Source organism: Mus caroli, unplaced genomic scaffold, assembly GCF_978045245.1.
Source record: "Mus caroli unplaced genomic scaffold, Mus_caroli_1 scaffold_18, whole genome shotgun sequence".
Taxonomy (NCBI): Eukaryota; Metazoa; Chordata; class Mammalia; order Rodentia; family Muridae; genus Mus; species Mus caroli.
In genome coordinates, this window is record NW_028227273.1 from 90,590,343 (window position 1) to 90,606,400 (window position 16,058).

Sequence of the window (16,058 nt, forward strand, 5' to 3'; positions counted from 1 at the left end):
AATTTCACCTAGCATCTTGTTCCTCCCATGTCAAGAACTCACCTGAGTTATGGAAGCTCTCTTCTCCCTCCCCTTTCTTGCTAGGGTGTCCAGACCTTTCAGTGAAGAAAATATGCCTTTCTTGCTTTTTCCTCTCTGGGTGAGAGAAAGTGTTCTTTTCCTGAGAGTGGAATCATCTCTGGAACACACCTAATGTTAAACACAATTGAAAAACATCTTAAAGCCCATCAAAGTTTCTGTGCGGTGGAGACGTCAGCCTTACTGTGTGTTCTGACAGTGTCTGAGTCTGCTGCATAGTTCACACACAGAAGAAATCAGCCTCCACAGTGGCCTTACCTAAATAGCACAAACCAACAATCAGATGGACCCATGACAGGCAGCAGAGTCGGCAAAACCACTCTGAGCTCTTCAAGATGAGCCAGTTTAATGTAAAAAGCCAGAAGCAAGTTCAGACCCTCCCCGTGGAGCTCCCAGCACAACAGACCACGCAACCACTGTTTATGCATTGTGTTTGTATACGTGTCTGTGTGTCTGCAGGTGCATATAGACCCCAAAGGTCCTCAGGCACCACCCACAATGTTTATTCTTTTCATTTTTTTCTCCTTTTTATGTGTATATGGTGACTGTGCCCGTGTATATGCATGTTCATATATGTGAGGGCACCTGTGCATGTGTGTGTGCAGCGGAGGCCTGAAGCTGACATCAGGAATCTTCCCCAATACTTCTTGTTTTTTTGAGACACATAATATCAATCAATCTCAGAACTCACTGATATTACTAACCTGGCTAGCCAACTTGCTCAGCTCTAGGGATCCTGTCTCCACCTTCCAAAGGCTGGACTTACAGGTGGGTAGCTAGGGTCTCCCAGCATTTGCAGGGATACATACCAGAATGTCTTTCTTCTTGCTCTAGTCACTGAACCATCTCCCTAGTACTCCATCTTTTTTTCCCCCTTATTCTTCTGTTTTTTAGAGATAGGTTCTTGTTTACCTGGAGCTCCCCAAATATAGACTCTAGGGATGAAGTCCAGGTCTTCACATTTTCAAGAACACCACTTTACTCACTGAACTATAATCCCAGACCCAGATTAAACATCATTTAATTTCATCTTTCTCTTCTTTACCCAGTAAGAGCACTCCTCAGGGACCAGCACCTTCCCAAGAGGGAAGGATAGACAGGGAGATAAGAATATGTAGTAACTTCCAGCTTACAGCTACAATACACATCTGAGAAACTGGAACTACAGTTTACTCTGCTGGTCCCCAGTACCCAGCCTCTGGTGACCCTTGTCAGTTACGAGGTTAACTTCCAGCAAAGGTATTAGTCGACTGCGGAAAGGTGCAAGCCACTGACCCAACCCGCCCCAGGAACTTACCAGAGCATGGAAAGACGAAACAGACAGCACGCCCAGCCTGCCAAGAGCCAGCTTGGAGGGGCGGCTGGTGGCAGCAAGGAGACTCTTGGGATTTGGCAACTCCCCACCTTGTAAGCTTGCCAAATAGCAGCGCATGCGGAACAGGTCCATGTGGAACTTTTCCAGATTCTGCTCCCATTGCCGGATCTTAAACAGGGAGAAGAGAGAAGAACGGTGACTTCAACCTTAGCTACAAGTCTATGCAGCCCCACCTGCAAATGCAATTCCTTACACAGCCCTCAAGGACAAATTACTAGCAGCTGGAGCTGTGTGGTTTCAATCTGCTGCTCCCCACATTTAACACCCTTGTGCTGGAACTTACTAGGTCATGGTCCTACACAGACACCCGGATATACTTCATCAGGACAGCCAAGATCAAAGGCAGCTGGGGGTCCCAGTAGAGTGACATGCCAAGGTGCGTGATAGTTACAGAGCAACAATACTACGTTACAGAGCACTATGGGATATAAAGTGAAACACATGCCTCCCCTGTCACATGTCTCTTCCCATTTATACCCCTAGGTCCTTTCTTGTGGGTCATGACCAGTGTATGGGGGCGGGGTATCACATATCAGATATTTTTTTTTATATTTTTATTACATATTTTCCTCATTTACATTTCCAATGCTATCCCAAAAGTCCCCCATAGCGCCCCCCACTTCCCTACCCACCCATTCCCATTCTTTTGGCCCTGGCATTCCCCTATATTGGGGCATATAAAGTTTGCAAGTCCAATGGGCCTCTCTTTCCAGTGATGGCCGACTAGGCCATCTTTCGATACATATGCAGCTAGAGACAAGAGCTCCGGGGTTCTGGTTAGTACATCATGTTGTTCCAACAATAGGGTTGCAGATCCCTTTAGCTCCTTGGGTACTTTCTCTAGCTTCTCCATTGGGAGCCCAGTGATACATCCAATAGCTGACTGTGAACATCCACTCCTGTGTTTGCTAGGCCCCGGCATCGTCTCACAAGAGACAGCTATATTTGGGTCCTTTCAGCAAAATCTTGCTAGTGTATGCAATGGTGTCAGAGTTTAGAAGCTGATTATGGGATGGATCCCTGGATACGGCAGTCTCTAAATGGTCCATCCTTTCATCACAGCTACGAACTTTGTCTCTGTAACTCCTTCCCTAGGTGTTTTGTTCCCAATTCTAAGAAGGTGCACAGTGTCCACACTTTGGTCTTCATTCTACTTGAGTTTCATGCGTTTAGCAAATTGTATCTTATATCTTGGGTATCCTAAGTTTTGGGCTAATATCCACTTATCAGTGAATACATATTGTGTGAGTTCTTTTGTGATTGTGTTACTTCACTCAAGATGATGCCCTCCAGGTCCATCCATTTGGCTAGGAATTTCATAAATTCATTCTTTTTAATAGCTGAGTAGTACTCCATTGTGTAAATGTACCATAATTTCTGTATCCATTCCTCTGTTGAGGGACATCTGGGTTCTTTCCAGCTTCTGGCTATTATAAATAGGGCTGCTATGAACATAGTGGAGCATGTGTCCTTTTTACCGGTTGGGACATCTTCTGGATATATGCCCAGGAAAGGTATTGCTGGATCCTCCGGTAGTACTATGTCCAATTTTCTGAGGAACCGCCAGACTGATTTCCAGAGTGGTTGTACAAGCTTGCAATCCCACCAACAATGGAGGAGTGTTCCTCTTTCTCCACATCCTCGCCAGCATCTGCTGTCACCTGAATTTTTGATCTTAGCCATTCTGACTGGTGTGAGGTGGAATCTCAGGGTTGTTTTGATTTGCATTTCCCTGATGATTAAGGATGTTGAACATTTTTTCAGGTGTTTCTCTGCCATTCGGTATTCCTCAGGTGAGAATTCTTTGTTCAGTTCTGAGCCCCATTTTTTAATGGGGTTATTTGACTTTCTGGAGTCCACCTTCTTGAGTTCTTTATATATATTGGATATTAGTCCCTTATCTGATTTAGGATAGGTGAAGATCCTTTCCCAATCTGTTGGTGGTTTTTTTGTCTTATTGATGGTGTCTTTAGCCTTGCAGAAGCTTTGTAGTTTCATGAGGTCCCACTTGTCAATTCTCGATCTTACAGCACAAGCCATTACTGTTCTATTCAGGAATTTTTCCCCTGTGCCCATATCTTCAAGGCTTTTCCCCACTTTCTCCTCTATAAGTTTCAGTGTCTCTGGTTTTATGTGAAGTTCCTTGATCCACTTAGACTTGACCTTAGTACAAGGAGATAGGAATGGATCAATTCGCATTCTTCTACATGTTAACAACCAGTTGTGCCAGCACCATTTGTTGAAAATGCTGTCTTTCTTCCACTGGATGTTTTTAGCTCCCTTGTCGAAGATCAAGTGACCATAGGTGTGTGGGTTCATTTCTGGGTCTTCAATTCTATTCCATTGGTCTATTTGTCTGTCACTATACCAGTACCATGCAGTTTTTATCACAATTGCTCTGTAGTAGAGCTTTAGGTCCGGCATGGTGATTCCACCAGAGGTTCTTTTATCCTTGAGAAGAGTTTTTGCTATCCTAGGTTTTTTGTTATTCCAGATGAATTTGCAGATTGCACTTTCTAATTCGTTGAAGAATTGAGTTGGAATTTTGATGGGGATTGCATTGAATCTGTAGATTGCTTTTGGCAAGATAGCCATTTTTACAATGTTGATCCTGCCAATCCATGAGCATGGGAGATCTTTCCATCTTCTGAGATCTTCTATAATTTATTTCTTCAGAGACTTGAAGTTTTTATTATACAGATCTTTCACTTCCTTAGAGTCACGCCAAGATATTTAATATTATTTGTGACTATTGAGAAGGGTGTTGTTTCCCTAATTTCTTTCTCAGCCTGTTTATTCTTTGTGTAGAGAAAGGCCATTGATTTGTTTGAGTTAATTTTATATCCAGCTACTTCACCGAAGCTGTTTATCAGGCTTAGGAGTTCTCTGGTGGAATTTTTAGGGTCACTTATATATACTATCATATCATCTGCAAAAAGGGATATTTTGACTTCATCTTTTCCAATTTGTATCCCTTTGATCTCCTTTTGTTGTCAAATTGCTCTGGCTAGGACTTCAAGTACAATGTTGAATAGGTATGGAGAAAGTGGACAGCCTTGTCTAGTCCCTGATTTTAGAGGGATTGCTTCAAGCTTCTCACCATTTACTTTGATGTTGGCTACTGGTTTGCTGTAGATTGCTTTTATCATGTTTAGGTATGGGCCTTGAATTCCTGATCTTTCCAAGACTTTTATCATGAATGGGTGTTGGATCTTGTCAAATGCTTTTTCCGCATCTAACGAGATGACCATGTGGTTTTTGTCTTTGAGTTTGTTTATATACTGGATTACGTTGATGGATTTCCGTATATTGAACCATCCCTGCATCCCTGGGATGAAACCTACTTGGTCAGGATGGATGATTGTTTTGATGTGTTCTTGGATTCGGTTAGCAAGAACTTTATTGAGGATTTTTGCATCAATATTCATAAGGGATATTGGTCTGAAGTTTTCTATCTTTGTTGGGTCTTTTTGTGGTTTAGGTATCAGAGTAATTGTGGCTTCATAGAATGAGTTGGGTAGAGTACCTTCTGTTTCTATTTTGTGGAATAGTTTGTGAAGAACTGGGATTAGATCTTCTTTGAAGGTCTGATAGAACTCTGCACTAAACCCATCTGGTCCTGGGCTTTTTTTAGTTGGGAGACTATTAATGACTGCTTCTATTTCTTTGGGGGATATAGGGCTGTTTAGATCATTAACCTGATCTTGATTCAACTTTGGTACCTGGTATCTGTCTAGGAACTTCTCCATTTCATCCAGGTTCTCCAGTTTTGTTGAGTATAGCCTTTGGTAGAAGGATCTGATGGTGTTTTGGATGTCTTCAGGATCTGTTGTTATGTTTCCTTTTTCATTTCTGATTTTGTTAATTAGGATGCTTTCCCTGTGCCCTCTAGTGAGTCTGGCTAAGGGTTTATCTATCTTGTCGATCTTCTCAAAGAACCAGCTCCTTGATTGGTTGATTCTTTGAATAGTTTTTCTTGTTTCCTCTTGGTTGATTTCACCCCTGAGTTTGATTATTTCCTGCGGTCTACTCCTCTTGGGTGAATTTGCTTCCTTTTGTTCTAGTGCTTTTAGGTGTGTTGTCAAGCTGCTAATGTGTGCTCTCTCTAGTTTCCTTTTGGAGGAACTCAGAGCTATGAGTTTTCCTCTTAGAAATGCTTTCATTGCGTCCCATAAGTTTGGGTATGTTGTGGCTTCATTTTCATTGAACTCTAAAAAGTCCTTAATTTCTTTCTTTATTCCTTCCTTGACCAAGGTATCATTGAGAAGAGTGTTGTTCAGTTTCCACGTGAAGGTTGGCTTTCTATTATTTATTTTGTTATTGAAGATCAGCTTTAGTCCATGGTGATCTGATAGGATGCATGGGACAATTTCAATATTTTTGTATCTGTTGATGCCTGTTTTGTGACCAATTATGTGGTCAATTTTGGAGAAGGTGCCATGAGGTGCTGAGAAGAAGGTATATCCTTTTGTTTTAGGATAGAATGTTCTGTAGATATCTGCCAGATCCATTTGATTCATAATTTCTCTTAGTTCCTCTGTGTCCCTGTTTAGTTTCTGTTTCCATGATCTGTCCATTGGTGAAAGTGGTGTGTTGAAGTCTCCCACTATTATTGTATGAGGTGCAATGTGTGCTTTGAGATTTACTAAAGTTTCTTTAATGAATGTGGCTACCTTTGTATTTGGAGCATAGATATTCAGGATTGATAGTTCCTCTTGGAGGATTTTACCTTTGATGAGTATGAAGTGTCCCTCCCTGTCTTTTTTAATGACTTTGGGTTGGAAGTCAATCTTATCAGATATTAGAATGGCTACTCCAGCTTGTTTCTTCATACCATTTGCTTGGAAAATTGTTTTCCAGCCTTTCATTCTGAGGTAGTGTCTATCTTTTTCTCTGAGATGAGTTTCCTGTAAGCAGCAAAATGTTGGGTCTTGTTTGTGTAGCCAGTTTGTTAGTCTATGTCTTTTTATTGGGGAGTTGAGTCCATTGATATTAAGAGATATTAAGGAAAAGTAATTGTTGTTTCCTGTTATTTTTGTTGTTAAAGTTGGCATTCTGTTCTTGTGGCTGTCTTCTTTTCGGTTTGTTGAGGGATTACCTTCTTGTTGTTTCTAGGGCGTGGTTCCTGTCCTTGTATTGGTTTTTTTCTGTTATTATCCTTTGAAGGGCTGGATTCGTGGAGAGATAATGTGTGAATTTGGTTTTGTCGTGGAATACTGTGGTTTCTCCATCTATGTTAATTGAGAGTTTGGCTGGGTATAGTAACCTGGGCTGGAATTTGTGTTCTTTTAGTGTCTGTATAACATCCGTCCAGGATCTTCTGGCCTTCATAGTCTCTGGTGAAAAATCTGGTGTAATTCTGATAGGCTTGCCTTTATATGTTACTTGGCCTTTTTCTCTTACTGCTTTTAGTATTCTATCTTTATTTAGAGCATCTGTTGTTCTGATTATTATGTGTCGGGAGGTATTTCTTTTCTGGTCCAGTCTATTTGGAGTTCTGTAGGCTTCTTGTATGTTCATGGGCATCTCTTTCTTTAGATTTGGGAAGTTTTCTTCTATAATTTTGTTGAAGATGTTTGCTGGTTCTTTGAGTTGAAAATCTTCATTCTCATCCACTCCTATTATCCGTAGGTTTGGTCTTCTCATTGTGTCCTGTATTTCTTGGATGTTTTGAGTTAGGATCTTTTTGCATTTTACATTTTCCTTGATTGTTGTGCCGATGTTCTCTATGGAATCTTCTGCACCTGAGATTCTCTCTTCCATCTCTTGTATTCTGTTGCTGATGCTCGTATCTATGGTTCCAGATTTCTTTCCTAGGGTTTCTATCTCCAGTGTTGCCTCATTTTGGGTTTTCTTTATTGTGTCTACTTCCCTTTTTAGGTCTAGTATGGTTTTGTTCATTTCCATCATCTGTTTGGATGTGTTTTCCTGTTTTTCTTTAAGGACTTCTACCTGTTTGATTGTGTTATCTTGTTTTTCTTTAAGGACTTCTACCTGTTTGATTGTGTTATCCTGTTTTTCTTTAAGGACTTGTAACTCTTTAGCCATGTTCTCCTGTAATTCTTTAAGTGAGTTATTAAAGTCTTTCTTGATGTCCTCTACCATCATCATGAGATATGCTTTTAGATACGTGTCTAGCTTCTCCGGTGTGTTGGGGTGCCCTGGACTGGGCGAAGTGGGGGTGCTGGTTCTGATGATGGCGAGTGGTCTTGGTTTCTGTTAGTAAGATTATTACGTTTACCTTTCGCCATCTGGTAATCTCTGGGGTTAGTTGTTATCGTTGTCACTGTTTAAAGATTGGAGCAGAAGCTGTGTTCCACTCACCAGCAGTCTCAAAATCCTGCGGAGTGGGTCGTGGGAAGCTGGCGGTACCCCGGTGCTGGTCCAGCCGGAAGAGGCCTGTGGTCCTACTCAGGCCGGTTTCTGCTTCCCTAACTAATGCAGTCTCAGGTCCCGCGCGCAATTGGATTGGAGCAGAAGCTGTGTTCCACTCACCAGAAGTCTTAAGATCCTGTGGCGGGTGTTGTGGGTAGCTGGCGAGTGTCAGCCGACCCTGGGCCCTAGCTGCCCCGGTGCTTTTCTGACCGGAAGAGGCTTGTGGCCCTATGTAGGCCGGATTTCTCTCTCCCCAACCAGAGCAGTCTCAGGTCCCGCGTGATTGGACTGGAGCAGAAGCTGTGTTCCACTCACCAGCAGTCCCAAAATCCTGTGGTGGGGGTCGTGGGTAGCTGGCGGGTGTCAGGCAACCCTGCGCTCTAGCTTCCCCGGCGCTGATCCGGCCGGATGAGGCCTGTGGCCCTACTCAGGCCGGTTTCTGCTTCCCTAACTAATGCAGTCTCCCACATATCAGATATTTACATTACAATTCCCAACAGTAACAAAGTGACACTTATGAAGTAGCAATGAAATAATGTTATGGTTGGGGGTCACCCCAATGTGAGGAACTGTATTAAGGGACCACAGTATTAGGGAGGTTGAGAACCACTGCCCTGCTGGATGAACTGCACACAGACAAACACAGCATGTGTGATGGCAGGAACCTGGCGTTCCAAAAAACAATGACAATCAAGTGCACTTCAGAGATAGGACAGACATTTAGCATTTGCTGCTATTCAGTGTCTGGGAGAATAACCTCCACCTGTACACCTGAAAACAATTAAAGCTGCTACAGATATTTATACAACAGAAGCTTCTGTGTATTTCTTCAAGAAAAAGGAGTCAGGAGCTGGCCAAGAAATGCCATCAGATGGTATTTGTCTAGGGACCTCTCTTCTATCTCCTCAACACATCACAACCATAAGTTTATATAAAATGTGACCTCTATTTGCATGCAGATCAACAGGCAGAGTGAGAGGCACAGAGGATTTGATAACATAAAGCTCAGTGCAAGACAGGAGGCTGACATTCCGCAGGCCCTGGCGGCCACCTCCACATGGCCTACAGTGACTACCAGGCACTGGACTCTATCAAGGGTGACAGATTTCGTCAACACCAATGGTGTCTCCTATTGGCTGTGTCATTTAGCATCCACAGAAAACCAGACAAAATCCCCTATGTCAGTCATCCATTCTGAATAAACAAGCATTAGAAATGCTTCCAGTGGGTTGGAGAGATGGCTTGTGCCCACAAGTTCTGGGGCACAGCTCAATTCTGGGGCACAGCTCAGTTCTGGGGGTACAGCTCAGCTTTGAGGGTGCAGCTCAGCTCTGGGGGCACAGCTCAGTTCTGGGGGTACAGCTCAGCTTTGAGGGTACAGCTCAGCTCTGGGGGTACAGCTCAGCTTTGGGGGTACAGCTCAGTTCTGAGGGCACAGCTCAATTCTGGGGCATAGCTCAGTTCTGGGGGTACAGCTCAGTTCTGGGGGTGCAGCTCAGCTTTGAGGGTGCAGCTCAGTTCTGGGGGTATAGCTCAGTTCTAGAGATGTAGTTCAGTTCTGGGGCTGCAGCTCAGTGGGTAGAGCACTTGCTTACTCACATTCCCAAAGCCTTGAGACTGGATCATAAGTTGGGTATCATGGTGCATGCCTGCACCCCCAATGTTGAGAAGGTGCAGGCAAGATCAGTCAATTAAGGACAGCTTCAGCTACCTAGTATCTGCCCCAGTCCAGAGAGCAAAGATTTAAAATAAGTTATCTGTGTGTGAGTGTGTGTACGTGTGTGTGTGTGTGTGTATGTGTGTGTGAAGCCTGCTTTACAAATGAGCACTCTTTTTAGTGGGGCACACAACACAACAGAGCAATGACATGGATGGCACAATACACGGGGGCACTTTAATGACACTTTCATTACCCTTTATTATAAAAGGGAGTGAGCGTGTGTGTGTGTGTGTGTGTGTGCGTGTGTGTGTGAGTGTGTGTGTGTGTGTGTGTACATAAGTTCTATGCTGTGTGTGTGGAGGTCAGAGATAACTTTTGGAAGCTGCTTCTCTTCCACCTCCACATGGGTACCAGAGATCAGACTCAGGTCAGTAGGCTAAACCTATTAAAGCCATATCACCAGTCCCACACAGAGGGAAATGTTTAATGATGAAATCCCACAGGAAACTCCCAGGTCTCAGCACCGGCACAAACTCAATGATGAGTTTCCTCTTTATTGGTAACATAGCAGTGTTCAATGAATGAGTGCCAAGATGCTCTAGAGAGCTGTAAAAGGGTGGGAGGGGGAGGAGATGAAGCCTAATGATAAAAATCATGATGACGCAAAACAGCACGGGATGCAGTCAAAGAAAGACGGCAGCATTCCTGCAGCACCCGACCCTCTGAGGAAAGAATTTTATCTCATTTACTCATTCAACTGTCCATTTGTAGGTTTGGCCTAAAAGACAGTTTACCTTTTCCTTTTTGGTGGAGTGACTTTTCAAAACACTCACTCTGTGCTTTGCAACTACCAAGACCTATGTTCACTAAAGATCCCAACCAGTGACAAAGGTCCCCTGAAGTTGACTAGAGGCTAGCAGCCAGCTAGCTTTGCTTTGCCTCCATGGAGATAAAAGTCACCCATTTTACAGCCAGTAAATTTTCCTTCAAATCAAACTGGAAACCCCATGTTATGGGAGCCAGGGAACCAAGAATTTATCATTCATTCATACTAAGTCATGTATCCCACACTTAGCAAGCAAAGCACTGTGTACCTTTACTGAAGTCCCAAGGAGCCATAGCTGAGCACCCAAAACATCACATGGATGCCTAATCACTCACCATGTCCAGAAAACAACCAAAGCTGTGAGAAATAGGGTCCGTTAGGAGCTGTGTTCTGCAGCAGGGGCAAGCGGAGCCACAAGAGACAAATAGAAAGCAGCATGCTGAGCCAGACAGAGAAAGACAGAAGCTAGAGCCATGTGACATCCTAGGCAAAACCTGTGTGAGGAGAGTCAGGGGCACTCTTGGAGGAAGCAGCCGCCCACAGGCCTTCACGAGAAATGGTATGTGCAGAGTGGTGGACCAGGTGACAGGAGGTGGGACACATGTGCAGAGTCCTCTCTGCCTAGAAGTCCCCAGAAAGGAAGGAGTCGGGAAGCAGTCTAAGAGAACACAGCCAGGTAAGGTTCTGGATGAAGGCCAGAGTGGACAGCAGTTCATGTTCAATGCCATGGGAATGCCGAAGGCCTTTGAAACCAGGAACCTTGGGACTGGATGTGTTGGTTACATGTGAACACTGGTGGTTGTATGAAAATAGGTCACCCTGGACAGGGCACCTTTCTCTGCCCCTCTTCTAGTTAAAGCCTCATTTCTAAGAAGCAATTCAGATGGTCTCTCCTCCAGAGATCTCCCAAGCATACACAGGACATTAAATCTCCTCCCACTGTTTTGCCCCACACCATGAAACTATAGCCTGTGTTGAGACCACAGGCCCAGGCTGGAGAGATGGCTCAGTGGTTGAGTATTGACTGCTCTTCCAGAGGTCCCAAGTTCAATTCCCAGTACCCACATTGTAGCTTATAACCATCTGTAATGGGATCTGAGGGACAATATATTACATACATAAAATAAATAAATAAATCTTTAAAAAGAGAGAGAGAGACTGACTACAGGCCTAATCCTGTCATGCTTCCAGGTGAAGGATACTCTGAGGACACACTGTGCACACACACCTAGCCTACAGTGAGCACTGCATAGAAGGTCACTGAACAAGGCTAGATTTGTGATGCCTAACACACTCCCTACTGTCTCCCTACTGACCACTAAAGAAAACCCATATCTGTGCATCACACCTCTGTCAACCTTGTCAGTCTTGTCCCACAACTCTTTTCCATTCTCCTCCACAAACCGCACCCCTTCCCATCCACATAGCATGTCACACTTTAAAGGCTGCATCCACACTGTCCCCTCACCATGGTTTCTAAGTGCCTAAACACAATGCATCCTTCTTTACCATCTTAAACCTTTAAATAGATAGATTAAAAGGATGCTCAGGCTGGGATGATGGATGTGGTCCCACTGGGAGTTGGGGTTGGGGTTGGGGGCCATTCTCCAGACACCATAGCAGCCCTGGTTGCATACCTAACTCCCCTTTCCAGCTCACTCTTCATGAGCAGAACCTTGGTCCCTGAAAAGGGCCCACAGTGAGGCAGGCTGGGGTGGGGGTGGCAAAGTCATCTAAGAGGACGCCAGAACTGCCCAAGGCTGGTGAAGCTTTTGTCTTCATTTGCTTGTTTGAGCTAATAAACGGAAAGAAAAATAAAGTACTAACTGGACTTAATTTACAATGCTTCCTCCCTCGAGACTTCAAAGGCACTCCCCATGCGGACACACAGAGGAGTCTGGTGTGTATTGGATACACTCAAATGAACGTTGCATCATCTGCCCATGAAATATACCAGAGGACAGAGGACAGGACTGTAGCAAGGTTTATTTTAAGCAAAGCGTGTGACCTCCACAGCAGCATGAAACAGCCATTGTTGCCGTGACAGCATCTTTCTAATTGGAAAAGGGTGTTGACAACCATTTTCTCCATCCATCCACTTCAAAGAGATCCTGTTCCAGAGACTTTATCCATCTTGCATGATGTCATCTACATTGTAGGATCTGGTATTATGTGGCTAGATCGGAAGTTTCCGAAGTCTCTGGGACAAGCCTAGCTGTGACCTCCAAACGACAGTGAGCTAGAGCACTCCTTTACAATGGGAACTTGTCAATGGACGGTTGCTTTGTAGAACACATGAAAGATGCATGGGAGCTGGGGCCTCCTTGGTCCAAGCCTGTGGATAACTGTGCATTGGCACAATATGTTCCTAGTCGGAGACTTAAAAGCAATCGCAAGCCTAGGAGAGGAAGACTTGGAGAAAGATATACCAAGGGTAACACACGAATCAAGGCAGTTAACAGAAAACTAGAACGTCCTACACCAGAGAATGTGTGTGAGGGACACAGCAGGTTTGCGAAGAGTACAATACTCAGACAGGACAGGAGGTGGGCACAGTGTGAACAATACAAAAAGGCACACCTCTCCCTGATGAGTGCTCTCTCTGACCCACCAACATCCTTGGGAGTGTTTTTACCATCCTTAATAAACTGTCTCTATTTCTACCTCTATACATATCTACCTGGGATTGCACTTTGAGGTGGAAAATCATAATAGGTGCCGTCTGGATGTCAATCCAGGCCCAGAACACGTGTGCTTTTCTTGGACTTTGGGTCCAGAAAATGAGAGCAAGTGGCTCCCACTTCAACTACCTGACAGTTGAGTTGGGAAGAGAGAGCCCAGTGAATGTAACTCCTGTTACCCAATGCAGGACCCTTGGGGGAAAGGTGACTACATTATGGCCTTAAAAAAAAAAATCCAACACGGTAACATGACATTAAAGCAGAATTTCTGAAGCTTAACTCAAAAGAGTTTCTTCCTAGGAACCCAAAGGGCGCTGTGAGGTGGGGGTAAAGGCGTAGGGAGAAAGCAGGGAGACATTAGGGCTGGGAGCAGAGATGAGCTAAAACCAAGAGTAAAGAGCTGGTAGCATCAGAAAGGTATACTCAAAATGACTACTGTGACTCGGTCAAAGAGTGGGCAATGGGCCTCGAGGGGTAACACTCCTACACCTTTGCATGTAAGTACAAATGCTCTACACTTAAGCTCCAACATCAGCATGACTTCATGTCTTTGTGACAGGGTCTAGCTAAGTTGCCCAGGGTGGCTAGACATTTGCAATGTAAGCATGGCTGGCTTAAATTTATAATCTTCCTTCCTTAGCCATCCAAGTACCTGGAACCACAGGCCTACAGCACCACTGATCGCGATTTGTTAAAAGAATTCTTTGGACCACCTGACCATCTAAGACTCTCAGATTTGTGTAAATGGTTATAGTTGCAACCCCTGCCCATCAGAGATCAAACACCTTCTAACATCCATTCACAAACTACTGACACTGCAAAAAAAAAAAAAATATGAGGAGAGTATGTATATGTGTGTGTCTGTGTGTGTATGTGAGTGAGAATGTATCTGAGTGTGTGTGTGCCTCTGTGTGTGAATGTGTATATGTGTGTGAGAATGTGTGTCTGTGTATCTGTATGTCATGGTGTATGTGACTGTTTGTGAGAGTGTGTGTGTTTGTGTGTCTGAGTGTGTATATGTGAGTGTGTGTGTGTGTTGAATGCACTTACAGCCAAAGACCTCTGCCATCTTTTTTTTTTTTACTTTATATATATGAATTTTTTTCTGCATGTCTACATGTCTATGTGCCACACATGTACGGTGCCCACAGAAGTCAGATGAGGGTATCAGATCCCCTGGAACTAGAGTCACAGATGTTGTAAGCTGCCATGTGGGAGCTGGGAATTAAACCAGTTTCTATGGGAGGAGCAGACTTAACCACTGAGCCATCTCTCTAGCCCAAATTTAAATGTTTAAAAAAGCATTTGTTTAGGATTCTCTGGCCACAAGGAGGCCCAGAATGAGACACACACACACGGTGGGGGGGAGGTTGGAAGAGGGGGAGGAAGAGGAAGAAGAGGAGGAAGGACCAGAACCCTCTCAATTTTGCCAAATACTCCCTTTCTTTCCTACATGAGAATAATGGCTCTGCTCCCCTGTCTTATCTGCTGCACAAGTCTTTCCAGATAAAAACAGGACAGAGACATGAGAGACCTCAAGCTGTGCACCTGTCCACTGGTCAAAACCCCATGCCCTTACTTGCTCTGCTTTTATTCTGGCTGTGCTGGCAGGAACCTTGAATACGGGAAGCATCTTCTCCAAGAACAGATCCATTCAGCAGCATAAATTCTATAGAATTACAGAAAACTGCATTTTGCCATTTTTTTAAAAACAAATTCCCAGATTTTTTTTTAATGTTACTTGCTACCAGAGCTTTCTTTGAACCTAAACACCCACTATTTCCTGCCCACCGTCTTTCCTTAGTTAGGCCATCCTTCACCTCCTACCTTCAATACAGAGAATGTAGTCAGGTCTCCATCACTATGATAAAAACACCGGGGAAAATTAACATAGGGGAGGAAAGAAAACGTGGCTCACAGATTCTGAGATTTTGGTGCATGGTCACCTGGCTGTGTCATCTGGGCCCATGGAGAGGCAGGGCATGGGGGGCTGCAGAAGGCAGAGCAAAGACATTCACCTCGTGGTGGTTGAGAAGCAGAGGTGAGGGGGAGGGAGTGGGAGAGGAAGAGCAAGAGGGAAAGGGACAGACAGACAGACAGAATAAACCCTTTCAGGGCTGGCCCTCATTTATCACATTCCCCAACTAGCGCCTAGCTCCCAGTGCTTTTACTATTTAACCCATCCATGATGTCAATGTTCTTGTGGTGTAAGGTCCCTCGTGTGGACACTGCTGAAAGGAGATCTAGCCTTCAATACAGGTGGGGGCATTACAAATCTAACTCACAACCAGAGGATAAAATAAGCCCCCCCCCAAGTCTTATCGTCAAGATCGAAATGGCCTGAATTGTGTGTCTCCCCCAAATCTCCAGCCAGAGTCCTGATTCCTAAGAACTGGGGAGTGGTGCCTTCTGGGAGATAAGTAGGTCATGTGGCAGAGCACTCATGAGTAAGATCAGTGTCCTTCTAAAGAGACTCAGAGATTTCCTTCACTTCTTCCACCATATCAGACAGTCAGCAAGACAACACGATCTATATCCAAAGAAGCTGGCCCCATCTAATATGGAATCTGCCCATGACTTGATGAAGGACTTTCAGATTCCAGATGCATAGACAATAACTTTCTATTGTTCATAAACCACTTTGTTTGTTTATGGAGTTTGATATGTTGCACCAGCCCCAAGCCCAGCTAAGTAACAAGTACTTTTCATGCATATAATTTGGCACTTCAATGCTAGTATGCACAGGAGCCCCAAGCCACCTCTCTTAGTACTTCTACCTTAAGCCAAATGGCCCCTTCCCTCCTCCCTACCTGAAAACTCAACAATGCATAAGTCAACAATGTCTTCAGGCCACCTTCTTCCAGGAACTCAACCTCACCATTCCTCCAATTCCCAGTCCAACCTCAACCCCATGGCTTCTCACAGCATTTGAAGGCTACACCCACCTAATCTAGCCCATTCTAGAAGGTTCTTTAGTATCATGTTTACCAGGCTTGCTTTCTAAGTAGATTATATACTTCTTAGAAATAAAATTCCTATCATAGTTATTTCTGTGTGTTCAGG

General features: G+C 44.2%; 1 protein-coding gene across 2 annotated transcripts in view; it reads right to left on the reverse strand.

Annotated features, from left to right (window-relative positions):
- The window catches only part of Tiam2 (TIAM Rac1 associated GEF 2), a 206,975-nt gene that overhangs the window by 83,557 nt on the left and 107,360 nt on the right, over positions 1 to 16,058 (reverse strand). For both annotated transcript variants that reach the window (XM_021186122.2, XM_021186121.2), the window contains exons 7-8: positions 1,376 to 1,561; positions 43 to 189 (exon numbers count right to left, since the gene is read on the reverse strand). In XM_021186122.2, the coding sequence (XP_021041781.1) occupies positions 43 to 189; positions 1,376 to 1,561 (333 nt within the window). The remainder of the gene's footprint in view (positions 1 to 42; positions 190 to 1,375; positions 1,562 to 16,058) is intronic.